Consider the following 27,118-nt stretch of genomic DNA (forward strand, 5'->3'; position numbering starts at 1 on the left):
CATGGGCCAAGCCAACTTCCTGTTCCTATTTCCCTGTGTAAGATGAGGCTAATATATCCCACTTGGGTTCTAATGGTTAAATTAAGCATGAATACAAAATGTGCAAAAAATACTTTGTGAATTGTAAGTGCAAGTTAAAACATTCCTGTATGCCCCTCAAATAATTACCCTGCGGGTTCCATAGCACTTTTTCATGTATCTCCAACATAACACCTGCGTGCTACTTAGTTACATATGTATAAATTAAGCTGAGTGCTCTGAGGGTAGGAGGCTTATATATCTCAGCTTTCTGTACTTGGATCAAAGTAAATGCTCAGTAAATCACAACAAAATGTTTATGAATTAAAAAGATGTGGGCAGTTTTAACAGAAACATACCCTTCTAGGAAAGGGTGGAGGAATAAAATGAGTCAGTATAGTCAGGCTGCTAAATTACTAAGACCAAATAGGCTGAGGCATGAGGAAACAGTCTTGCTTCAACTAGGTGAGCACTTAAACTTTTTGAAAAAATATACTTTTATTGATTTTAGAGAGAGAAAGGGAGAGAAACATTGATGTGAGAGCAAAACATTGATCAGCTGCCTCTTGCACACACCCCCCCCACCAGGGATCAAGCCCACAACCTGGGCATGTGCCCTGACAGGGAATCGAACCTGAGACCTCTTGGTGCATGGGATGAAGTTTAACCAACTGAGCCACACCTGCCAGGGCAGGACTTACACTTCTGAACTCTTCATTTGTGTGTCAATGCCTGGATAGGTAACCCTCTGTAGGACTTAGGAAGGAATTTACATCCACTAGCCAGACCACAGGACTTCTAGATTACCATCACACCAGTCCATGAGCTCAGAATGCAGGACTGATTCAAGAATGTACTTTTTACTGTAAGAACTGTTTTTTTTTACTGTAAGCATTCTGGATAGTGCTTACTTGTGTTTCCGATTTGCAAATCCTAGGACCCTACAGATTTTTGTCATTTATTTCTAGCCAAAGCCTGACTCTTTTGCTCAGTCAACTTCACCTGCCATTGGTGGGAATGATTTCCAAGTCACATCGGGGGAACTGGGCTCTGGAGGCCGACTTAAGTAGCTGGGTGATCCCAAACAAGTGACTTAACCCCTTTGGGCCTCATTTTCACCTATAAAGTAATAAACAATGCAAAGGGAGTATGAGAATTGTGTGTGAAAACCCACCACTGCATTGGGCATTTAGTAGGCATTACACCTCCGAAATATGCTCCATAAGCACAAGCTGCCACAACGTTCTTGGGTTTTACGTTACTCTGTTTAGTAAAGGCATGTAATTAACTGATCAGCTGTGATTTCTATAGTTTTATTCTACTATCTCATAAATTCACAAATCACAGGTCCTAAATTTGGTTCGGGAAAAATAAGGTTTGCAATACTCTTGGATATGAGAACCAGATAGGTTGCTCTTTCTACCTCTTGTCTCTTGTTGCTGGGCACACAAGACGGTCACTCACTGACAAACTGGGACCAGTCTCAATTCCCTGGAGACCATTTATTTTTGGTAAATGCCATCAAAGAATATACAGTATCATTCCCACGGAACAGTCTACAGCATTTGTCTTGAAAATAGGTGACGATTTAAAAAAAAGAATTCACAATTTTCAGATCCTTTAATAATTTAACATTCTCTGCCCTTAAGGCTGTTTGACCCTTAACAAATCAGGTCTGGTTACGTCCCAGCAATAATAAAGGGCCTATTGCACTATGTATGCCAAATACACAGCAAAATTCAGAAATCCCAGTGCTGCTTTACCGGAACATATTCTGGCTTCTCTCCTTTGTAATAGGAATTCGATTTTCCCTACAATGAATGACTTAAAATACAGTGTTTAAAAATTCTACATGAAGTCTCAATACAGTGATCAAAACACTATTTAAAAATGCCCTCTGAGCCTCAGTTTCCCCTTCTGTAAAATGAAGGAGTTGGGTTAGTGTTGCAGGCCAGACCACACCACAAGTGGGTAAACTGAACTCGTTACCACAAACCCCAAAGGTGAGGAGTGTGAGGGGAACAGCTGCAAATGTGAACGTGGGAGGCAGGAGGAGGGTAGCAGACCAGGGCAATAAGTGGCTAGAAAACCAGCCTTCAAGGGATCAGTCAGCTCTGAACTGTCAAGTCTCAAAAGTATGTCTTTGTCTTGATTTGATGATTTGGTCTAATATGATTGTCTCACTCATTCCAGTGTATGTACTTACTGTAAATTTATGTAAATAATTAAATATCCCATTTATTAATTTATAAACCTTAATAAAACCAGTCATTTTCCCTCACCAGCAGATTTTGCATTGGAAAGGAAAAGAAACATACGCAAATTTCAGCAATACTGGAAATTTCATTAAACCTGAATGGAGGCCTAATTCATTTTGGAGTTCAATTATATGTTCAAGGAGTCAGTTACTCTAATCATAAAGACAACCACCACAATATCTTTGCAGTGTAAAATTATCCACATTTGTTACAAAGATTTGAGAAAAACTCAACTGTAGACTTGACTGCTTCTGGTGAAGGCACTCAGCAAGCTCATCACCAATTACACCCTTCAGGATTGCCCCTTTTCAGATTTCACATAGCAATCATCTAGAAACTTGGGGCCAAAGTAATTAGAAAGCAAGCAAACAACAGACAACAAACAGGGACTCCTGAGGCTGGTGGTTCATAAACTTACAGGCCAGAAGGCATCCGAGACCCCTCTAAAAGTGGCCCAATGGGAGCTGACAAAAAGAAACCTCTTCAATACAAAATTCCAATTATCAAAAACAAACCAAGAGTCAAGCATAAGCTACATCATTTACTCTCTGAGTAGCAAAAATGTCTCACCAGGAGGAAAAGGATGACTCCTGTCCCATCTGTTGGGGACGGTGCTAAAGGAAAAGCAGCCATCGCCATAGGCCCCACCAGCCCAGTCAGTGATCCCTTCCAGGAGGGAGGATACAGCCCTTCCTGATGCCAGGAAAGACAGAAACCCCCACCTGGACCTTGGCGCACAGGTTATCGTGTGAACCTGCCAAAACTAACTTTTCCTATATTTTCTTTTTTTAAAACAACTTTTTCTTGACCAAAGCATCTGATTTGACAAACCAGATCCTAGCTTGGTGCTCGCCTCTTCCCCCCTTCACCAGGACATGATTCAGATCCCAATGTAAGCACCAAAAGAATAGGCCATAGAATCAAAGCACTGTGCTCTTGTCTGTCACACAAACCATCCAGATAATATTCTTGATTCATTCTGTTTTCAGCCATTGTGGTCATTTGAAAGGTGCTTCTCAACACCGTTTCCTACCAAATGCTGATATGTATCAGACAGGCATCAGCAGGGGAACTTTTCTAGTTTTTAAACATTTAAAAGCAAAAGGGTTTTCAATCAATAAGCCAGTCCTTATGCATCCCCTTCTGGGGACCAAGACGTAAATACAACTCCAAAACATTCCCTACAAAAATGAGAGATCGTCATGAAATCAACATCTCCCAGACATCCTGCTAAGCCGTCACAGCAGTGAAGACCCACCAGAAGAGACAAAAGAGTCAGAAACAGAGCTTTAAACACTTAGCATGATTTCCTAGTGATCCTTCTCCCAGCCCCGCAGTCTCCTCCTCCTTACCGCTTTAAGAGGAGCAATGCCCTGCTCTGCTGTTTCCTCTGGATCCCAACACACAACTCTGACTTGTAGGTTAAAGAATCAGCCTCCAAGAATTCAATGCTAAACACAATGGCTGTTCATTTGAGAGCGTTTGCCAGCAATTGCAAATAGCCATGGGCTGATGGGGAAACTGAGTCCATCTCCTTGCCCATTCCAGGGTCTATATCCACAACGATTCCGCCTTTCCAGAGGATTATCTGGAAATGCTATCTGAGAAGCAGAACAAGAACTGTGAAATACATGACTTGGGGATTAAGTCTACACAGAAAGGTAACACCCGGCCAAGATCTTCATAGTGCCACTGCCCTCAGATGACAAACTCCAGGAAGAAAGGGCATGGAACACCAGAGCTCAAGGGTGGTGGTCCTCATTGCAGGGAGGGCATCCTGCTGCCCTGGGAGGCTGGGAACCCCAGGGTCTTCTGATAGTTGTGCACCATACCCTCAGCTGGGCTTACATTCACTGGTTGTCAGAAGTTTCTGGTAGTGCTGGGGATGGGTGGGTTTGGGGGAAGCTGCAGAACGACCCACCCTATCCTCTAGGCTCTACACATCATAGCGGTTCAAACTGTATGAGTTTGGGTAGCTCTGCCGGCTGTACTGGAAGTGGTCTGTTAAGGTGTTGTTGCGGCCATACTGATAGTCCCCATGCTGGGGGAAGAGGACACCGTTGTGGGGCTTCTTCAGGGGGCTCCGGTGGTGCTCCTTGCTGCTCAGATCCCCTGTCGTGATGGGGAGGAGGTGCTTCTGTGCTTGCTGATTTGCATCATACTTGGTCTGCAGGGTTAAGAGAGCAGTGGGACACTTGGCTCCTTCCCCAGGACACATGCACAAGGCAAAGGGCAGTTCAAGATTTACTGTCAAGCAGCCCTTCAAGGCCAATGCAAGGTGTCAACCCAAGCAGGGCTGGACATGGCCAGTGAATGGTTAATGGACTGGCCCTCCCTGTTAGCCACCTTATGTCCTTTCAGAGGTCTAAACAGAGCCTACAGGAGCCTGACAAAGCCTCAGCAGACCCAAGCCATGGCTGGAGTAAGGCAAGGGCTGGGGTCACCCATGTGGGAAAAGGCAGGCCAGGACAGGAGGGGCTGCGCCAGGACCATAAATCAGTTTGGCAAAGCTGGGTGGTGGCCTCTTAGGTTCTGGTGAGGCTACTTCTTTTTCCCCCTCCACCACTCTTGGTGCCTCCCTTGGTGTCAAGGGGTCAGACAGCCTCCTCCACCCCAGACTCACCTTGTTGTACAGGAAGACCCCCAGGATAGCCGTCATCATACCCAGGACGTTGGTGCTGGTGACCGGGTTCCGCAACATGATCAGGGACACTGTGATGACCATTATTCTCTTGGTGGCGTTGGCGACTGAGTAGCTCAGAGGGCTGATGAGGTTGAGGATGCTGAAGGCAATGACGTTCTGGGCAAAGTTACAGAAGCCACTGACAGCCAGAAGCAGGAGCGTCCAGGGCCACTGGGACACATAGGTCTACAGATGGGAGCAAGACAGCACCATGGTCACATGCCTGCCCTGGCAGAGATTGGGGGAGGGGTACAGAGTGGCTTATTGGGGGTCAGTTGGTGGGGAGCAGACCCAGGTGGGTTCTGTTGTGATACCAGGTGCTTTATACACACAGCCTCTAACCCTCACAACATTCTGCATGGCACAAGTCACTACCATCATCACCACCTTCACTGTCTTCAATGTCACCATCATCAGTCACCACCATCATCAACCACTACTGTCATTGTCATCAGAGCCATCACTACCACCACCACCACCATCATACCCACCATCATCATTACCACCATCGTCATCACCACCTTCCCCTTCTGCCAAGAAAGTGGAGTCTCAGAGAGGGACATCAGGTGTCCAAAGGGTAGAGAGCATGGGGTGAACCAAAAACTTCCCTCGTTCATGGACAGTGAAGGCCAGGGCTCTGGGGTTAACACAGTGAGGTCTGCTTACTGGACATGGTCTCAGTCCGATTGGGCTCTTGTAACAGACACCACTGGCTGGGGGCTTACAAACAACAGACATTTCTTAGCTCTGGAGGCTGGAAGTCCAAGATCAAGGAGATTCCGTGTCTGGTGTGGGCTTCTTGGTGTTTTCTTGTGGTGTCCTCAAGTGGTGGAAGAGGTGAGGATGCTCTCTGGGGTCCCTTTAGGGCACTGATCCCACTGAGGAGGGCTCCATCACCCTCATGATATAATCACCTCCCAAAGGCCCCACCTTCTAACACCATCACATTGGTGGTTGAGTTTCAACATGTGAATTTTGGGGGACACAAACATACAGACCATTAGCAGACATGATGCATTCTATAAGACAGGGAGGTCCTGGGAAGGTAGCCCCTGAGTGTATGAAGGATCCACCCAAGCCCAGGCGGTATGGCTCAGAGGTTGGGCATCAACCCATGAACCAAGAGGTCACCAGTTTGATTCCTGGTCAGGTCACATGCCCGGATTGCAGGCTTGATCCCCGGTGGGGGAGAGGGAGACCCTTAGAACACAGTATTTCAATTGTTTAGTAAGTCCTCAATGTCGTCGACAGGTTCTGAGACTTTACGCGAAAGGACATATTAATGAAACCAGCTTTACCAGAGGCTAGTGATACAAACAAGAGTTAAGTTCCTACAGCATCTCACCAATGCTATAACAAAATGACATTAATGAAGGACCTGCTGTACATTTTTAATAGAACATGTTCTAAGGACAAGTAAAGCTGCACAGAATCTTAAACCTTCTCATTGCTTGACCCGCAGTTCTCCCCAGGGATTCTCACTCTGAAGCAATTATATGTGTGTATAGTAGGGTCATGTATGTGAATAACTGGAGAAGGAAATGTTGCAAGGAACCAAATGATCCAGAAGATATTAATAAAAAATCAAAGCAGTACTAAATTCTGTGATGTTAAATGGGAATTGGAAAGAATTGGAATGAACTCACCTTTCTGCCCCTAAATACTTCTTTCCTAAGTGTTTCATTGCAAAGGCTTAAAAGCAGTGATAGCCCAACAGCAGTGAGCACACATGGCACTCACATTGCATTTCTAAACACCACTCTCCACTAAAAGCAACCTGGGTTCCCCAAGGAGGGATTGATGGCAGGTCTGACACTGGAGTTATACAGATTAAGGAGCAAATCCTGCTGGACCAAAAGTCACCAAAGGCTGACATGTGCTGTCAGAAGGGCAGGGAGCCAACAGCACAGACTCCATCGGTCAAGACAGTTTAATTTGAATGTGAAAATAATAATACAACTAACACAACTTTGTAACGACAGTAAAAAACATAAGAGAACCCTCCTCCACCCCCCGAAAAGGAAAAATAAACCTCATTGGTTTATTTGCAGTCAGCTCTAACTCTTTACTCTGAAGATGGTCACTAAAAAGGAAGAGAAGCATTGCACTGCCTCTTGTGCACTGTACTTCAAGGTAACAGACTAGTCCTGGTTGATGATGAAAATTATTCACAGAAAAGTCACAGCTAAGCAATGTGGAAGGGAAGTTAGAACACAGAGCCAGTTTTCTTCTCTGATAACTGGAGATAAACTCCACTACATCCACAGGTGGTGCTAAGGATTAAAGACTAATGTCAAGAGTCCAGTCAGATCTCATTAAGCCCTAATAAACATTTACTCCTTCCCCCTAACTCAGGCCTGGAAGAACCACGCACACCTCCTCATCACTGCCAGCTGCATTAGTTTCTAGCACACTCTCTGGAGGCTAGCTTGGCACGGGAGGTAGGAAGACACTATTTCCTGTGCTCAGAGAACTACAGCTACAACTGGAGGACACGAAAATATGTATAGAAATGACACCAAGAAAGGAATCGAGCACAGTTTTAAAGTCAGAGTGAGATCTGAACCAGGTTATCAGGACAGGAAAGTTCCCCATGCTGTTTTTTTCTTCTTTCATGCCACTGGTGCAAATTCGACTGCTATCAGCAGCTGGGATCTAGCATGCTGGAGAAGGAAATGCAAAGGAAGCCAACTTCCTCAACTGCATACAACATCAGTCATGACAAAGAGCTGAGTATTCAAAGACCAGGCTGTTGGAGGCCCCAGTGGCCCCAAAGTCAACACAGAGGTGTAGTAACTCCCTGACAAAGAACCTACTTTGGAACCAGTCAAGAAAAAAGTGTGTTCTCGGTGCTGGCCAACTCACCAGGTCACTGCTGACCAGGAAAGCCGAGAGGTCCACCAGGACCCATGTGGGGATCATGAAGAAGATGGCATGGCAGCCCAAGATGTTCAGTAGCCTCAGATGGTGGATCCGTGAGTCTCTCAATACCTGAAGAGAGAAAATCTCATTATAGGCCAATTGACACTGTAAGTGGCAAGGACTCTAGTTACTCAGGATCTAAACACAGCAACTGTACGTTAATTCTGACATCAGACCTTGGCTGCCAAACCTGCAAGTGTAGCTGAGACACGCAACTCATGCCTGAAACAAATACAATGTTTTGAGAAAAGAAAAACAAACAAAAAAAACACACCAGCAACACTCAATGCCTCAGTGCTGGTGAAGCTGCAGTGAAATAGGCCCTCTGAAATCCGAGTAAACTGGTATACTTCTGTTTCAGAACACTACCAGGTAAAGTATATAAAGAGCCATAAACATATCTTCTGACCCTTATTATTATCTTTATATAATTATTATATCCTTATGTAAGCCAGTCATAAAAAACCTGAGACAAAAACACTGTAACTTACTGTGTTACTTACAATGAATAATTGGAAATAACCCGCATTTGCAGCAGAAGAACTAACTGCATTAACTGCGGTACCTGAAAAGAGTGTGCTTGTTACACGAGTTAAGAGCAACACTTTTTAATGATATGGGAGAATGCAATGTTATAATAGTAAATGAACAAAGCAATGTATCTATAATATTACAACTATCTAAAATGTATCTATAATATTACAACTCTAAAAACTGTGCAGAAAATACCCCTAGCATTAATAGTTCACTCAATAGGGTAGAAACCCTGGGCAGGGAGGCAGGTCTGATTCTTCATCTCTAGCACCCACTACAGTGCCTGGCACATAGTAGGTACTCAATCCTGATTTTTTTCATATTGAGCATATGCTAATTGTATAATAAAAAACATAATCTCTTGGAACAAATGCGCTCTCTCTCGCTCACTCTTTTGTTCTCTCTAGAGCACGCCCCCACCTTTCCACCCTCTTCTTCCCTCAAGGCAAGTACCTTTGCTCTCTCCTCAGCTCCAAGGGCCTTTCTTTTGCCTCTGAACTTGTTTCCTGAGCCCATGCAGCCCAGCTGGCTCACTTTTTCTACTTCTGTGACTTTCTAAATAAACCTTTGCGTGCATTTGAAAATAAATAAGTAAGTACGTAAATAACAACAACATACTCTCTTTTGAAAAGTTAAACAACAGAAAACCAGCAGGACAACATGCTTTTCTTTGCTCTAACACCAAAGAAATCCCTACTTGGCCACTTTTTCTAATACAACCCGTGCACCCCCAAAACACCAAGTGTACCACAGATGGTGCCTAAATACCTTTTTGGAGAAAATATTCTGAAGCGAGAAGCACAGCGTGGCAGCAAGAGCACTGATGAGCCCCCACATGTCAAACGACAACTCGGTGACAGTGGCCAGCAGGACGCCGCTGATGATGGGGATGAGTGACAAGTACACCTATGGGAGGAAGGCAGGAAGGGCTGATGGACCAGAGTTGAGCTGGGCTGCTCAACATAGACACCCAGGGGAAAGCCTCAGCTGCTCTTTCCTCCCTCACCAGAGGGACATCACCTATCCCTTTGGACAACAGTATTGGCTTGGACAACAGTATTAGCTGTGACAGCGATGCTTTGGAGGTTGGGGGAAGGCAGATGGTTATCATAGTACCTGGGGCTATGTTACTGTGGGCAGCCCCACTCCTTATACTATCACCCCCATTAACAGCCCTTGCTCAGGGCCAAAAACTGGGATTGCACCTAACAGATCTATCTAGCTGTCACCACCAACACACTAGGGTCTGAAACCTCAATCCTCCAGGAGACTGGCAGGGTCCCTTTTCCAACATGCATTTACCACTGGCTGGAACACTCCCACAATGCCTTCTCTAGCTGGAGAGCTACTTCCTCTTCAGGCTTCAGTTTATATACTATTCATGAGAACTTTTCCCACCCATCTTCCTGCACGCCACCCCCCCAGTCAGGTTCCTAGGCACAGAGATCTCCACCCGTTACAAGTGTCTGTTACTTCATCTGTGTCTCTGCACTCCTTTAGGGTGGGTCCTTGTTCACTACTCTATCCTAGTGCCCAGCACACAGCAGGTATGTGCTGGGATAGGAGGCTTTCCTCAAGGTCCAAGCTTTCCAGGGCCTGGTACAGGGAATGGCTTCTGAGCACTCTGCTGGCTAAATGGCTCCCAACTTCCAGAGAAAGGAAAATCGATTCCTGACATTTAGCTCTTCTGACTCCCAGCTCATCTCTCTCCTACAAAGGACTTTCTTAAAGAACTGTGGAGATTTTAGAAGATTTTAGTATTGGGGAGGTGAGCAATCCCCTCTCCCCAACCCACCCCAGGGCAGAGCAAGGGCTTTAAATTCCAGCTTCCCCACTACTGGCTATGGCCCTTAGGCATGTGACTCTCCCCTTACAAGTCCCATTTCCTTCCCTGAGATCAAGAATGACCTGCTTTATCTTCCTCACAGGGTGGATCTATACTTATTCTATCATTATCAGACTCCTGTCCAAGTCATTCCCTACTGTTTCCTCACTGTGTGAAGTTTCCGGCTCCTTGCTCAAGCCAGGTCCAATGTCCTGTACAACGGGGAAACCTGATAAACATGCTGTGATATCGAGTGATGCAGCGACAAGTCACATCTGACATTACCCTGGGAGCAGGCAGAACACACCCAGGTCTTACAGGGAAAAAGATAGGCTGAATAAAAAATCACCTGGAGGTGGCCCAATTTCTATAAGTTGATCCAAGGCACTGCTGCTCTTAGTTATATAAAATAAAGGATGCCAGAAACCAACCACGTAGAAAAGAGGCGCTCTGTCCAGCATGAAATGGATTCCAGCTGGGACAACAGTTCTACTTCCACTTGAGGACATAGCAAGGCTGTCTCAGGCTAAAGCCACAGCTTCTCTCACCCCAAGTCAGGAAATACCCTGGCTTGGCAAATTAAACAGACCCTGGATTGTTCCCAAAGCATATTCCTTATGCAGCCCTGGATTCTGTCATTTTAACTTCCATTCTAAAACATTTCCAATTCTTGGCTGCTTTTATTTAGAAGACTTTGATGAATTTTGCCCAAATCAGTCTCCTTTGACTAGCATCTCACTTCTGACTCTAGAAACCTCCAAACTGACCATGCTGTCTCTTGCAAAGAAGTGAAACTCCATTCCAGCACAAAGTCGTCCTCGGTCCCACTGGAGGGGAATGGGTGCCTGGCCAAGATGGGCCCAAGTCATTGGTCTACCAGATACTCCAGGTAGGTATTCAAAACTGGGAGGAAAGTGGAACCAGAGAGAGGGCAGTGTCCATGAGACCACGCAGGAGAGACAACTCAGGGAAACCACCACTGCTAAAGTCACACCAGGGTGACTTAATTAAATTAGCAGCAAAAGGGCCACCAAAGGTATCTAAACTGACTTCCTTATTTGACAGGAAGCCTGGCAGCCTGCAGGTCAGGAGCCTGGACCACGTCACCAGCTGGGCAACTTCCTGGAAGCCCTTAGAGTCCCCACCTGCCCAGAGAATCCTCCTGGGTTACCTTTGTGCTCTGCTTCTCTTTCATGATGATCCGGGAGAGGAGGACCACCCAGATGGGCATGGTGGCCTTGACTGCAAAGAGAAACAAGGGGCTCTCAGGTGTGGCTGCCTAGACCAGGGGTCCATCCTGGGAGCTCCTGTCCCAACATCTCCGCGGGTTGAGACAGCTTGGCAGCCCCTCAAAACTCTTCAGTTCTTCTCGTTCTGTGGTCCGCCCTCCCTTTGCAGGCTCCCCCCCCCCCCCCCCCCCCCCCCCCCCCCGTCCAGGGCTTGTCCCTCCCCAGCTAACAGCCTTGGCAGCATTGCAGGTGAGACACCACCCCACGACCTGTCGCCGCACCCACCGGTGTGTGCATAGGACACTGGCACCTTCCAGATGCTGACGTGCGCCGACACGGACGCGAAGTACTTGCCGAAGGCGAGGGGCAGTACGTAGCGCGGGTAGAAGCGCGGTGGCAGCAGCGGGCCGGGCGACGGGTGCGGGTCGGACCCGGAGCCCGAGACGGGCGGCGCGGGGGGCACGCGCCAAGCGCGCAGCAGCGGTGGGAGCCCCGCGCACAGCGCCAGGATGTGGCACAGCGACACGGTCACGGGGAAAGGGAAGGCGCTCAGGATTACCTTGTTGACTACGTTGCCGCCCGCGCTCAGCGCGTACCACAGCAGGCACAGTGCCGCCACCCGCGCGCCCTCACGCGCCCCGCCGCCGCCGCCCGCCGCGCCCGGGCCCCCCGCGCCCGGGGCCGCCGCCATCCTACCCAAGCGGCCACCCCTTCCCGCCCGTTCGACGGCACTACGAGGGGCTGAGGCGGGGCCGAGAGGGGCGGGCACGCCAGCCAACGCCGCCTCCCATTGGCCGCCGACTCGCGTCACCGCCGCGCCCGCCACCACGTAGCGAGAGCAGGCTCCATGTCCCGCGGGTGGTTTTCCGGTGGGGGGCAGGACTTATTCCGGAAGCGGAAGAAGGAGACTCCAGCTGAGAGTCCAGTGGGTTTGCAGAGCGGTGGGCTGGTCCGTGGATCGTGAGCCGAAGCCCGAGCAGAATTGGTGGGCGCGCAAGAGCCACCATTGAGTTCGCGGGTCGTTCCTCGACGTCCGCGCTACACCGCGCCCTCAACCAGATTCCTGATGGGAGGACGGCGGCGGACATCGAGGGTGAAAGACCAAATTGTGAAAAGCTAAATCCTTTCTGCGAACCAGGAGCGGAGTCCCGTGGCTGGTTCTAGGGAGCACGTCCTAGGAACCGCCGCGACGACGTGCTCTACGAGGTAGGTATGACCCTCTCCATTTCACAGGCGGACATACTGAAGCCCAGACATGGCAGCCTCCTCCGGCACTGCGGGAAAGGGAGGTGTCGCGTCCCAACTGCTGCCCCAGGCCCTAGCCAGGGAAAACAAGACGGTGTTTTCAGGAAGATGATCTTGTGCTATTTAAAGGACTTTAATTTGCTCCAAAAGTCATGTACTAAACAACTTTGGGGCGGGGGTGATAAAGTTCTACAGTGTCCTTACTTGGCAAATTAGAAAGTGGCAATTCACCGATCTCCAAAGTGTTGGAGGGTAAACCTTAGCTTAAACTTGGGTTCTCAAAGGTAGGCAATATCTACCATGGGATACTCAGACAGGAGAGGTGGTCCCTGCAGGTGGGGCAGGGAGCAGAGACCTGTCCCACAGCTCAGGTCTGAGGAAAGGAGATACTCTAAACACTAACCTGCACCCTAGTATCTCCCAGCTGTGTGGACCACCATTTGTCATATAGCAATGTCACTTACTCAGACACCTGCATGGCAGCAGGGCTGGCCACATTAAGGGTGAAAAAACAGGCAAGGCACACTAGAGTTAGGAAAGTAACTAGATATTCCACAGCACAGATGGTTCCACTGAGGTGCTTTTTAAAAAACTGACCATTTAAGTCATCACAGCTCTGGAGTAGACACTTGTATCTCCCAAATGGGGACACATATACAGGAGCAAACTGAGCCACACAGCTGGTAGATGGCAGGGCCAGAGTTCAGCCTCACACTGCCCTCAGAGCCACTTCACCCACTGCCCTCTTCTTGGGGTGGGTGTGTCCTGCACCAAACTAAGGAAGGCTATGTTAGGTATCCACACTGGCTTTGGAACTGTGGCTCTGGATTGACTGAATATGCCTGGACCTCTTGGTTCACCCTGTGGGGTTTCCCCTCTTAAGGGGTAGTTGCTTCTTCATGTGTGAAATTAAGCAGATATGTCCAAGATGACCAATCCTGGAGTGAAAAAACTAGAAAACCAAAGTCAGCTTATGGTTCCGGGCACAAGGGTGGAGAATTAAATGATCAATCACTTCATAGTCAAGGAAGAAAAGTTATTAAAAAAAAATAAAAAATCACCAGTCAGATCTAAGCTCCAGGCCTTCACGGGAACATGGATGACAGAAAACGCAGATAGATGCGATGTGTGCTTCTGTCACTGTTACCCAGGGCCAAGAAATAGCTGCCAGACATGGCTCTGGGCCATGCCATGTAAAAACTACAAATATTTTAGGGGATTAAAAAAGGTCACAGCCTGCTTGAGAGGGCTTCTCTCTGGGGCAGGTAAGGCCTGGATGGAGACAGGATAACATTCCTTGATGTGGTCCCTTGGTCTCTGTCCCCCAAAGCTAGCAGATGCCTTTGGAGGCGGGAGAGGCAACACATGGCCCTGAATGAAAGACAGATGGAGATCAGTGTCCATGAAGAATGCCCACCTCCCTGCAGACTCGCTGTGAGGCCCAAACCTTAGACACATTTTCTTGGCTCATCCAGAATCCACAAAGGGCTGATTTGGCTATAAAGGACCAAATTAGAAATGATTTTCACACCAGTTTGTGCAAATGGTTTTTTTTTTATTTCCACATTTATATCACAAGGTGTCCACTTACTGGACCAAATAGCAAAGTTGCTCCCTTCTGCATCCTGAGAACACAGAAGTCTAGGTACTGTACATTCACTAAGGCTCCTTGTTTTTGCAAATCGCGTTATGACAATAACCATAAGGCAAACGAATCTAAAGGAATGGTCATGAGTGTTTCCAGCGCACAGACAAGTCTCCTCACCAACAGTACAGCTTTACACACCAGTAGCACCTGCGGGAACTTTTTGTTTTGGGGATGGGACTAGAAAGGTGAAGTTTTCTAGATATGTGTAGGAAAGGGAAAATGAAGAGGAAGAAAATTATTTGGCTGGTGGTGAGATGGAAGAAGGGAATAAAATAAACTAGAAAACTTAAATTTTTGCAGCATTTCTTTAAAAACTCGGTTTGAACTGAAACCAGATACTAATGTATGGATGCCCATGGAGTGTGGGTCAAACTGGCTAGCCAGGTGGCCCCCCCTGCTGCCAGCAGCTCACTACATCTGAGAAGCTTCTGGCACCATGATGGAAACACTGGCTGGGTGGGATGCAAACAGAGGCCATGGGGTTGGTTGCTCACTGCCTCAGACACTCAGGGCCAAATTAAAGAACAGAAAACACAGACAGATGAGATGCGTGCTTCTGTCACTGTTAAAGGTAACTTTTCCCACAGGTTTTCTGTGCCTGCCTGCAACTGAGGTCCCAGCTCATGGGTGCTGGGAAGTGTCCACACCTCTTCTGGGTGGGGAACTAACGCTTTTTATAGCTGGTTTGCTATAGAGTTCTGAACTCATTTTGCCGGCCTTCCTTCCACGCGGTCCTTCCTTTGTAATTTTGTTAGTAAACTGGTAGCAGCATTTCACAAAAGAAGGAGAATTTTGAGGGAAGAGCTCGGAGAGACCTCTAGACCCCCGTCCCTCCCTTCTGCCTCAGCCGGGCTCCAAACCACTGGAGGCTTACAGGTCCAGCTGCCCTCCCGCTAACTGCAAGGTGGGAATGCACTTAGAGGCCGAGGGGCCGGTCAGTCTAAGCAAACATAAGGCAGAATGTTCAACCGCCCGTCGTCGCCGTGCGGGTCAAGCGATATGCACTGTGTCCAGTCATACCAGTTACCCTGTGTGTCCTGACACCCGTTCACCCCTGGCCACTGGTGGGCCTGGATTCTGTCCAGATCGTCCTGTGTGACCTGTCGGCTCAGCCCTGGAAGGTCGGTGGATGGGCCTGGAGGCAGTAGCACGTGTGGCGTCCTGGCCCCACGCCGGGTGCTCTCCTCCTGCTTCAGGTACTCAGACATGAAGTGGTGGGCCCCCGGGGTCTGTGCGCCCGAAGATGAGAGCAGGCTGCTCTGCCGGCTTAGGTAGGACTGAATGATCTCATTGCGTGACAGCTCCTTCCAGTTCGTCTGCTCAAAGGGGCTTTGGAGGCCGGCCTTGGCCTCAGGTTTATCCAGCTCTGTCCTGGGCTGCTCTGTGTGCACAGGGCTGTCAGCTCGAACTGGCTCTTTCTGGGTCAGAGGTTTGATCTGTCTTGTCATGGGGTCAAAGGTGAGCTTCCGCTCTTTTAACCGGACAGGCTTGACGCCTGCTTCAGCCACTTGACCATCCAAGTTCACGGTGTAGTCACGAGGCCGGTATCTCTTCTTCTTTTTGCTGTCTGAGCCACCGGAGGAGGCCGCATCGCTGTCCGCTCTGGAGGAGTCTGGGGAGAAGCCAGCCCGGGGCAGGAGGGGCTCAGCTGATGGTAGCCCTGCCTTACAGCCCAGCCCTGCCAGCCGCTGGTGGCCCTCAGGCTGCTCCAGCCAGTGCACTGGGCTCTCGGCACTGGGCAACAGCTCAAGCCGCCGCACAGGGGGTGTAGATGGCTGGGCCAGTGGCAGCGGTGATGGCACCTGCGTGACATCGAGGGACTGGGGCCGAGGCGAGGGGCTGGGCACAGAGCCCTTGGGTGTGTATGGGCTTCGCTGCCGGGCAAAGGGGCCCTCATGTCGTGAGTTCCGGGGACTGAAGGAGCAGCGAGGTGGCCCCTTGGGGTGGGGGGGTCCCGAGGTCTCATCTGCCCTGTCCAGCTGCTGTAGCACTGCAGCCTTGCTTTGCAAGCAGGGCCCAGAGGGCTTGCCCAGACCTGGGGAACTGGTGTGAGGCCTCACAGCATTGATGGGGATCTTGATGCTGTGCTTGTCATTCTCGCCCTGCTCCAGGCAGCTGCCCTCTAGGCCCATGTGCCTGCCACTGTCCAAGGGGCCCGGGAAGCTCTCGGGACTCCCGCCTATCCCATTGGTGGGGAGAGGCGATAAGTTGGGGACTAGGGAGTCATGGCTTGCTTTAGAAACCTTGGGAGGCGGCCCAGGATGGCCGAGGTCACGCTGGTCCCCCCGGCGCTTGCGACTGCCCAGCCTGTCCAGCCGCTGCCCAGGCAGTCTCTGGATGTCATTGCGATTCTTCAGGTCATGGATGCTCTTGGGCGCACCAGCCACCCCCATCTCTGGCCGGCAGTTGTGGGCACCCCCGTTAGCAGAGCCAGGGGCACCTGCCAGTCCCCGCAGGACCGCCTCATTCTGGTGTACAGGCTCAATAAGCTTCTGCCAGCTCCGCAGCAGCTTCTTGGCCCGCTTGGCGAGCTCCTCATTCTTGGTCTTCTTGCGGACGTCATTGATGAGCTTCCCAAGTCGCGTCTCCTACAACCAGAGAGACCATGACACATTTTTGGGACAAGGAATCCCCTGTGGCTGCTAAACTTTACCAGACACAAAACCTAGGGGGAATTTGGGTCCTTTGTGACATCTATATTCTCAAATATAGTCCTTAGACTAGGATTCCAGGGCCAGAGACAGCATTCTCAGAAGCACCATCCTGCAAGCTACTGGTGCAAAGGCCACTGCAAAGCCACTTTGTCAAGGAAGCTTTCTGGATGAGAGTACATTGTGGCAAAGGCAACAACAAAGGAAGGGTCGAGGGCCAGCAACACCCACTGCAGCTACCCTGGATTCCCCTCAACCCCAGAGTGCAGGGCATCCTGCAGAGGATGGAACCCCAGCTCTGGGATGACCTCCCCCCCCAGGTTCCTGCAGTGCCCAAGGAAAGATTACATTCTCAAGCATGTGCTGTGGGCTGGGACACTCACCTCCAGTGCCTCTTTGGTAATGGGGTATTTCTCCAGGCTGGAGATGACTTCCAGCACCGCAACCATGTTCCGGATCTGTAAGACAGGAGCCACTCATCACACTCCTGCCCTTTTCCCTATCCCAGCCTGCTCCACCTCTCCCACACCAAGAGCGGGTGGATCTGGCATCACTGAAGACCCCACACCACACCTGCTCCTAGGGCCAACCAGCACATACCCTCCCACTCATGTAAATGACCACATGCTCCAGTGGCTGTCACACAACCAAAACTCATGACGTTTATGAAACAAGATCTGCTCTCGTTCCAGGAGATACACTCTACTCTGCCAACTGATGGGGTGGGAAGCTAAAGTGCTTATTAAATAAAACACACCAAGCTTAAAAGACAAGAATGATATGTAATCAATAGATTTGTCTACATTAAGAAGATCTTTAGAGTTCATCCAAAGATCCCATAAAGAGAGCAAAAAGTCACAAAGTAGGAGAGGACAGATGCCACAGGGCCCCGAGGATCCCAATTTGGAACATACAGAGACCCTGGGCAGAACATAGGAGGGTATAGCATCAGTGCTCAACTTTCCCAGTAATCAGGAAGTGCAGACTGAACCCTCAAATGAACACACTGCACACACCCACCTAGCAGAAATGGTACTGAAAATACCAGGGAGTTCTCTTTAAAAAATAAAAATAAAAAAATTATTGATTTCAGAGAGAGGAAGCTAGAAGGAAAGAGAGAGAGAAACATCAATGATGAGAGAGACATTGATTGGCTGCCTCCTGCAGGCCCCCTGCTGGGGAGCGAGCCCACAACCCAGGCAATGTGCCCTGACCAGGAATAGAACCTTGATCTCCTGGATCATAGGTAGATGCTCAACTGCTGAGCTACGCCGGCCTGGCACCAGGGAGCTGCTGGCGCAGCTGACTGGGAAGCAATGGGCTTTGGTATAAACATACGTATATCTTATGACCAAGCAATTACGTCCCTTTATGATACTTGCTACAAGACAGGCCCTGTCCTACTAATACATGTTTCCATATGTCACCACCTTGGTTTAGTTGTCACAACCACCCCAGGGTAGGTACTATTATCACATTTTACAGATAGGAGATGATACAGAAAGTTTCAGGTGACATGTTCAAATGTTATGATGACACCAGTGTCCTCTAAGAGTTGAACGAACAGAATGCGAAATTAAAAAGCCATAGAAACGAACAAACTGCAGCTTTTGTGCACCAACAAGATGCTGTTGAAACCATGGGGAGGGAAGTGTCACATAAAATAAATATGGCTGACTCCACTTACACCAAGCACCCACAGCATACTCAAGATTAATTCAAAATGAACTACAGACCTAAAGGTGAAAGTAAAAACTCAGCATCTAGAAGAAACGAGATCTTTGCCACCATGGGGTAGACAACGATTTCTTAGGAGCCCCAAAACACTAACCATCTGAGAAAAAAATATGGACAAACTGGAAACTGGCTTCATCAAAGTTAAGAACTTGGGCTTGCCCTGGCAGGTTTCGCTCACTTGGTTGGGCGTCATCCTGCACACTGAAAGGTTGCTGGTTCAATTCCCGGTCAGGGCACATGCCCGGGTTTCAGGCTCTACCCTCAGTAGGGGGCATACAGGAGGCAGCAAATTGATATATCACTTTCACATTGATGTTTCTCTCTCTCCCCCTTCCTCTCTGGGAAAAAACAACAACAAAAACAAAAAAAATCTTTTTGGGGGGGGGGGGGGAAGAACTTGGGCTTACTAAAAGACACTATTAATGAAGAAGCAAGCCTTGGCCTGGGAGTACATGTTGACAAAACATTCCCACTGAAGGATTTGGATAAAGAATAAGAACTCCTGCAGTTCCACAAACCCAGCAGCTGCAGATTTTCAGTGGGCTGGCTGGAAGGGGGAAGCCCAAATGTGCAGTAAGCCCCCTCTCCCCACCAAAATCACACAGTAAGCACATCATCCCCTCTGTCAAACACACACACTAGAGCAGAGTTACATAGGCACAATATAGTAAGGAAAGGTACACCTCCCACCTAGCCACTGCAGCATCTCCTTCTAGCTTTCCCAGAAATATTCCTTGCATACACAAGCCTGTGCACATACTTATCACATATTAAAGAACAAACAAACATGGTTTTTATGTCTTGCTCTTTCTCACTAACATCTGAAACGTCCAGCAGCAGAGACCCCCCTTCTTGTTGAGCCTTCTAGTGAGGGGAGGCCCCATTAAGCGGGGTCTGTTGGGGGACACTTAGGTGTTTTCACTGGCTGTTACAGACAAAGCTGCAATCACTATCTTTATCAGACGTGACTCTGGGCTAACAAACAAGCAGCCAGAGGGGCTGTGAGCTCCAAGGCCAGGAACTACTGTAATTAGCCCCCAGGGAGGCTGCTCCCATTGGAAGATGAGAAAGCCTGTTTCCCACATCCTTGCCAGCCCTGTGGTGTATCAGTTTCCTCTTGGTGCTAAAGTGTTCATACGTGATTACAGACTGAGCGGCCTAAACAAAATGCACACATCATCCCAGGTTCCGGAGGTCAGGAGTATACTCGGGTCTCCCTGGGCTGTGATCCAGATGTTGGCAGACTGCCCTCCATTTGGGGGTTTCTCAAGGGCCCGTTTCCTGCTCCTTCAGGTGTTGGTAAAATTCAGTTCCTCAGTACTGCAGAACTGAAGTCCCTGTTCTCTTTGTGGCTGTCATCTGAAGGCCATTCCCAGTTTCTGGGAGGCACTGCATTCCCTAGCTTGCCCCCACCCCCCCCCGCCCCATGGTACCTCTCATCAGCCAGGAAACAGTCTCTGCTTATAAAGATTCCACATGTCACCACCTTGTTTAGTTGGTGACATCAGGCTGGGTCCCACCTGGGCTATCCAGGTCTGCTCTCTTAGTCACAAAAATCCCTTCTGCTATGTAAGGTACCACGTGCCCAGGTACTGGGGCATCCTGGGGGTGGGGTGGGGGGGTTACTCTGTTGGCATTGTATATTCCTGGCTTTTTTTAATCTGCCCCATTTCCAACTGAAGGCAGCATGGGTGTAAATTGCAGTGATCACAGAGCAGGACAGTAGCCCTCACTGAGCCTAACAGAACTCTCGCTAAGCTGCCCCCCTGCCAGGGGCCAACTTGTGCCCTGGCAACAATGGCCTCATCTCATGTTTTCATTTGGGTCTGTGGCCATGAACACACCCAGCTGGCACTAAAAAGTTACTCCAAACTGAGCCAAGGGAGGGGGTCTAAGACGTGACATGTACCTCTAATGTGCCTTGAGCAGTGATGTAGTGCAAGGGGACACTGTGCGGTGAGGAGGCCAGTCCCACAGGGAGAGCAAGAGCAAGGCCACCAGCTCCCTGTCTCCAGTCCTGGGATTCCGGCCCTAACAGGGTCCTGAGGTTGCCACATAGCCTATCTCCACCCCAGTGACCTCATCCTGGTATATTTAGAGTCCTGGGTCCCCACACCAGCAATCCCTCTAAAGCAAGCCCAGCAACACAGAGTGTCCTTGCAATCCCCTCAGAGCAAGCCCACCAAGTCTCCCAGAGCAAGCCTGGCAACACAGTGTCCTTGTCCTTGGACAGACGTTATCCCACTGCCAGACAGGAGGGGGAGGCAGAACACCTGCACCGCCTGGGGCAAGCAGCCAGCTGGTGCCACAGACACCCCATAGTCAGGACCCTCCTTGGAAGCTTCAGAGAAGGTGTGACAGGTCAGGCTTGTGGGCCCTGCCATAACTTGGGTGGTACACAGAGAGGCCCTGGGCCCTATGGAAAATGCTGCCTTCTGCCTTTCTCCCTCCTGCCCTGGCTTCATGGAAGTTAGGGATCTCCTGGAGGGCTCATCCTTCTGGCTCTGCCCGCCCTCTTGGGCCATGATGGAGAGGGCACTCAGCACTATGTGGAAAGCAGCACCTGGGCATTCCAGATCAACTCTATTTGCAGACCCTGAGAAATGCCACCAGGAGTCTGTCTTGGAACTCTGGCCCTTAACACACTGGACAGGCAGGAGTCCTGGGGATCTGTGCAGCATCATATAGGGCCTCTGGCCTCAGATCCAGTAGGCAGTGTTACCCCAGCCAGCCTGTTGGTAGGCAGTGGCTCTGATCACAGACAGAGGCTCCTGAACCTGCCTTACCAACCCACCCACTCAGGGGCAGCAGGCCTCCCACCCTGGGCAGCAGACACACAGGGTGACATGACCAAAGGGAGACTCTATCCAGGCTGGAGGAATGCAAAGCCCAGCACGGGTCCTGAGGGTAAGGATGTGGGTGTCAGCTGGAAGGTACGCCTGTGGCAAGGGCACCTGAGTGGGGTCTCCTAGGGTGGACGCAGAGGTCCCAGGGCCTTGTGAGATGGTGAGATGGCAACAAACCCCTGAAGAGGGGAGAGGGAACCAGAGTGAAGACTGTGGCATGAGTGAGGATGCCAGAACATAACCTGCCTTCTATCAACTTCAGCCCCAGTGAGAGCTAACTGCTGCCACCACCCCAACAGACCACCTACCAGTCTGTATGAAAACATGCTCTCATCACCACAGCACATATACTGCTCCATCTCCAAGGGGAGGGAAACTCTGGGCTGCTTTGGGATAAGTCTGCAGGCCAGGGCTGATGGCCACATGTAGCCTCCTGCTGCCTCTCCATGACCCTCCTTTGGGTGTCTCCCTTGGGGTTCTTTCCAGAAAAACACACACCTCAAGACCACATCACAAGTGGCTTTCCCAAAAGGGGCAGAATCCATACATCAGGGAGTCTGAGCACCTGCAGCCTCTCATTTCCTCATTAGGGCTCCCTCAATAGACTCAGACTAATTTGTATTTCCTGAACAATTAGCCTAGTGTCACCTCCCCTTTCTGCCAATGATGACTTCCTGTGTGAACTGCTCCCCGCCCCAGCCCACTCATTCAACCCATTTGCTTTCAGTATTTGACTATCCTCTTTATTGGAAATAAATATTGCCCAGTCATGGAGCCCCCAGTGTGGTGGCATTTATTCCACACGCACACAAATACCTAAATGTCCTTAAAGGATGTGCAAGATAGGACAGAGCTACTCTGGAATGGCAGGGAGCAGGCAGGGCAGGCCAGGCAATGGGGAACACTCAGAGAGGACCTGAGGTGTCCACTGCAAAGGTAAGGCAGGAAGTCACCCCGGGTGTGATGCAAGTGTCTACAAAATCGCCCATGACTACTGGTGGGACTGACTCTATAACTATTTTGCTGATGGCTCTTATACTGGATTCAGACAGGTTGAACATCGTCGTCCATTCGGGCAGGCAGTGTCTCCAGCATCAAATGTGCAGGCAACCCCAAAATTCAGGCACCTCCTGGCTTCGGGCCAGGGAGAGGAGAAAACCCTCCCTGAGCACATTCTCTCTAGGAGCTGGGGAGGATGCTCCTCACTGCTAACCCAGTTCCCAGGGCTCTTATGGGGTCTTACAACACATGAAAACCAAGAGCAGGCACAAAGGAAGCAAAAAAGCCTTCATTCTCAGAAAGTTCCTCAGCACGTAAGTCACTACTCCAGCCAGCCTAGCTGGAGACATTTGCTGCTCGACTCACATAAAAGGGGAACCAGGGTGTTGGAAACACACAGTGCCAGGGAGAGGGCAACACCCCTCAGAAGCAGTCTGGGCAAGAGTCTGGACAATGCCAGTGCAGGATACCACCACTCCTGCTCAGGTGATGTCCCTATCCTCCCACTTCCTGGGTCACGAGGGAGCAATAAAAAAACCTGCACAAAACTCCACAGCATGCCACAATCCATATGAACATGAAAAGTACACTGCTTATCCTAATCTTTAATCACACGTTTTAGACTATTTACAGAAGAAATGATGCCACCTGGAACTTGCTACAAAATAACCCACTTGGGTGGGTGTGGGGGGAGGCAGGGTAGAGGAAACAATGTTGATCTGGTAAGTAGGGTTTTAAGTTGGTATCTAAGGATGTCAGGATAGTTACATTATTCTAATTTCTTGTTTGAAATTTACCACAATCTAAAAAAAAAAAAAGGTTACTAAATACGCCTACTTCCTTAAATTTGGATGGGACACTTCACCAGACCCAGAATGAATGACAGGGCAGCCATGTAGAGGTGAAGTGAACAGAAAACCATTTTCCAAATCCTCATAGTGGCTGCGCTACACCACCTGGTGCCTGTGTGGGGAGGAGGCCAAGGACTGGGTGGTTCCACAGTGAGCCTGTCTTCAGCCCCCTCAACCTTAGGTTCAAGCTACCAGGCACATAGTACCAAAACAGCCCACAAATGCCTGGGGTGGAATGGGCCTGGGGTCTGGGTCTCTCTGCTAAAGAGCTCAGGAGGCCAGAACCTGGCTGTGCAGCTCCTTCATGCAGGAGAGGCACACCTGCCCCAGGTGTCACATGGGAGGGGGTACTTCAGGGTCCACAAGGGACTCTCCAGAGGGCATAAACCACAGAGAGAAAAGTTGGCAAGAGGGATCCGTCTTTTTTTTTTTAATGTTTTTTATTGATTTCAGAGAGAGGAAGAGAGGAGAGAGATAGACACATCAATGATGAGCAGAGCCTGCAACCTCCAGAATGTGCCCTGACTGGGAATTGAACTGCAATCTCCTGGATCATAGGTCAATGTTCAACCACTGACCCCTAACTGGGCGAGAGGGATCCTGTCTTTTGATGTTACTGCCAACCACGAGCCAAACCAAAGCTCTTGTCCATCTGTGCATGCCATCGCTCTAATTCAGGGGATAGGTAGGTAAACCCCCAAGCCCTAATTACCACCCGGGCGGGAGGGGGGGATTTCCACCCTGATGTGAAACAAAGATGTGACACTAAGCTTCAGAGTTTGTGAGCCTCTGGTTCACAGCTCTCTTTTATCTATGCATTGAGGGTCACACTCCACTGGAAATACCCAACATCTTGGTACTGAAGCTGGACATGTGTAGCCGTAGTGAAAACGGGGAAACCCTGCACTCCCTGAGGTGTGAGCACCAGTGGGACCACCAGGCCTGACTCTCCAGGACCACCACTTGTTGGGTTCTTCCAGGGGCCAAACTCTAGCTTTTCATCCTTGAAATCCTACTTTACAGATAAGGAAACAGGGTCCAGGGCTCACCATGCAGCGAGACGGTGGTGTAGACAGTGGCCTTACATTGGGACCCCACCCACATACTCTCCTCAACCTGCTATCACAGGGAAATGCACACGTTACAAAGAGTTCCTTGAAGCCACACAGGGCCAGGAGTTTCATGGCCAGCAGCACTTTCAGATGGTCTCCAGGCTGCCTCTGCCTTCCTCCTGAGAGCCAAGGAGACCCACACCCTCCCGCCAAAGCTGAGGCTTCAGCCTATCCCCCAAGGCTCACCCTGAGCTGCAAGCCACTTAGTAAACGATGGCACAGGGGCTCTCTGCTAGGCCCCAAATGACACCGAGAGTGGACTGACACTCCTCACTGCCTGGCCAGTCCCCCGACAACCTTGTGGACCTGCATCTGTGCTGGCCACACACACCAACTTGTTCAGTGGGCTCAAAGCCAGACAGGTCAGCCGTAAAAGCTAGTTCAGTTTAAAAACCAATGATTTGAAAATCATCTTTTCTTTTCCTCTTTAAATGCAGAATGGTCTAGACAACAACTTATAAAAACCATTTAGCTCAAAAGACTCTGGAAGTGTTCAGTAAGTAAGCTGTCCTTCCAAACCAAAATATACCACAGATGGCACCCAGAAGCAACCAGACTTTGAGTTCTTTAATGTGCTGAGCCTTTCAATGCCATCCCTGGCTGAGTCACGGTCCCCTGCCAGCCACACAGCGGGCGCCAGTCGTGTGTGCTGAGATTGTGTGCAGAGGGTGAATGAAACTGGGCCTTGCTGGACAAGTGTGTGTAATATTGTACCAGCAGCACCATTTTCAGCCACAGCAAGTCTTCCTGCTTCTGATAACTCCACATATGTTCCCTGGCAGATGTTGTTCTGTGACTCAAACTGCCTCTGTCACAAGCTGGTGCAAGAGGTGGCACCTACACTCCCCAGAGGGCTTGGCAGAGCGGGCCTGTGTCTCACCCAGTCTCCCTGAGTAATAGAAATCAGTGCAGCTTGATCCTCCTCCTTGGCTCTGGAAGGGGCAGCCTCCTTGGCCCTGCTCTATCTTGCTTGCTCCCACGGCCAGACAGGAGCAAGGGGAACCTCCCTCAGGCAGATGCCATGCCAGCACTCTGCCTTGCAAAGGCACCATCTTCTGCCAGGACCCCCATGGAAGCATCACAGCCACAGGAGCAAAGTCTCTCTCAGAGAAAGAATGACACAGGGAGAGGAGTCCCTCAGGTGGGGCTGCCTTGCTCACTACTTGCAAACACACAATAGTACTTCCTCATCAGTGGGGCCCATCTGCTCCCCAGGAGCATCCACAGCTGAAGCATGCCCACCGTCTCAGTAGCCTGACTGTCCACAGAGCATCCATTTTCAGAGCACAGCCTGTACCCCCATGAGCACAAGAAGAGGGGGCCCAAGAACCGGGGCAGCCGCTGGAGCTCTTCATCAGCACGCAAGCATGAGTGGAGCAGCTGCCATCTATGAGATCTCTTCAAAGAGGCTTGCCGGTGGCAGAGGAAGAGAGGCGGCACTCTTCACAGCTCCAGTACCCAAAGCTCCCCTCCTCCCCCCCCTTTATATCTCAGCAGCTCTTCCCAACAAAAATACAAACTTAAACTCTCCTGACCCCTGAATTAGGTCAACAGGATGTACAATTCTGGTTGTAATTTAGCACTTTTTGAGAAATCTCAACTCTCATTCCTACACTGACAGAACTGGGAAGTCTGAACACCAAGCAGAGCATTCATTTCTGCCAGATGTGCTCACAGAAGCGTCTGGTTGGCAGTGTATCTTATCACAGCACTCCAGGTGAGAGTCTCTCCCTCCCAGCCTTGCTCCTGCAGGAACAGCCAGTAAGAACACCAGCTGTACAAGAGCGAAAGACACAATGCTCATGGGAGGGGCAAACACAGTACCCACATGCACATGGAAAATGGACAATCCAAAATGAGAATGAGCAAGCTTTTTAGGAACTGGCCAACCTCTAAGAGACTGTTAAGTAAAACAGCAAGGTGAAAACAGTATACTGTTCCTGTGCTGACAACTGAAAATGCCCAGCAGTGGAGTTGGGCAAAGATGCAGAGAGGCCCAACTCTGACATAATCAAGATCAGCCACCAACCTGAGATCTGCTTCTCCATGAACTGGGTAGCCCAGGCAGAATGTTGGGAAAAGCTCAGATCATCTGTGTAGGTCCAGAATGACACACTGCCCACTGTCCTTAGAGACTCTCTGTCCTCAGGGACCAGGCAGCACGCACAGCACACTCACTGCCAAGCTGCTCTGTGGCCCTAGTGCAGTGCCAGGACCCCTCCCCCAGCCTGCTACCCTACACTCCTGGGCTATGTGTGGGGCTGAAGTAATGGCTGTGGGCAAAGAGACCTTTTCAGTGGGCATTCCTGCAACAGGGTCCACTGTGGAGAGAACCAAGGACACTGTCACCTATGGAACAGGAGGGTGAGCCTGGGTATTCTGTATCAGACATCTACCTAAGATGGACACCCATGCTCCACAACCCAGCAATTCCACTCCAGGGCACATATCAACAGAAACATGAGTACCAAGAATGGTGCGGTAGCAGTATTCCAAACAGGCCCAACTGAAAAACATTGGTATGGCTATGGCTAAAGTGTAAGCAATGACTAAATCACAG

The 27,118-nt window shown here is 49.8% G+C and overlaps 2 protein-coding genes across 2 annotated transcripts in view; both read right to left on the bottom strand.

The window, feature by feature from the left end:
* Positions 1-1,505: 1,505 nt before the first annotated feature.
* SLC35E1 (solute carrier family 35 member E1) lies at positions 1,506-12,160 on the bottom strand. Its single transcript, XM_016209383.2, has 6 exons — positions 11,755-12,160; positions 11,412-11,482; positions 9,184-9,321; positions 7,825-7,950; positions 4,900-5,145; positions 1,506-4,443 (listed from the first exon to the last, which is right to left on the bottom strand). Exons 1-6 carry the CDS (start codon positions 12,158-12,160, stop codon positions 4,213-4,215), a joined length of 1,218 nt encoding a protein of 405 aa, XP_016064869.2. The 3' UTR covers positions 1,506-4,212.
* A 2,088-nt stretch (positions 12,161-14,248) lies between these two features.
* Positions 14,249-27,118, bottom strand: part of MED26 (mediator complex subunit 26) — a 34,284-nt gene continuing 21,414 nt past the window's right edge. Inside the window, exons 2-3 of the mRNA XM_016209384.2 lie at positions 17,397-17,471; positions 14,249-16,950 (exon numbers count right to left, since the gene is read on the bottom strand). Coding sequence (XP_016064870.2) covers positions 15,298-16,950; positions 17,397-17,471 — 1,728 coding nt within the window. The 3' untranslated portion in view covers positions 14,249-15,297. The remainder of the gene's footprint in view (positions 16,951-17,396; positions 17,472-27,118) is intronic.

This window comes from Miniopterus natalensis, chromosome 4 (assembly GCF_054644295.1).
Source record: "Miniopterus natalensis isolate mMinNat1 chromosome 4, mMinNat1.hap1, whole genome shotgun sequence".
NCBI classification, from domain to species: Eukaryota; Metazoa; Chordata; class Mammalia; order Chiroptera; family Miniopteridae; genus Miniopterus; species Miniopterus natalensis.

Coding starts and splice junctions, on each gene's coding strand:
- SLC35E1 (XM_016209383.2), bottom strand. CDS start 12,160: ATGGCGGCGGCCCCGGGCGCGGGGGGCCCGGGCGCGGCGGGCGGCGGC. Junction 11,483..11,754: donor AGTGTCCTATGCACACACCG/GTGGGTGCGGCG, acceptor TTCTCTTTGCAG/TCAAGGCCACCATGCCCATC. Junction 7,951..9,183: donor AGAATATTTTCTCCAAAAAG/GTATTTAGGCAC, acceptor TTCTCTCTTCAG/GTATTGAGAGACTCACGGAT.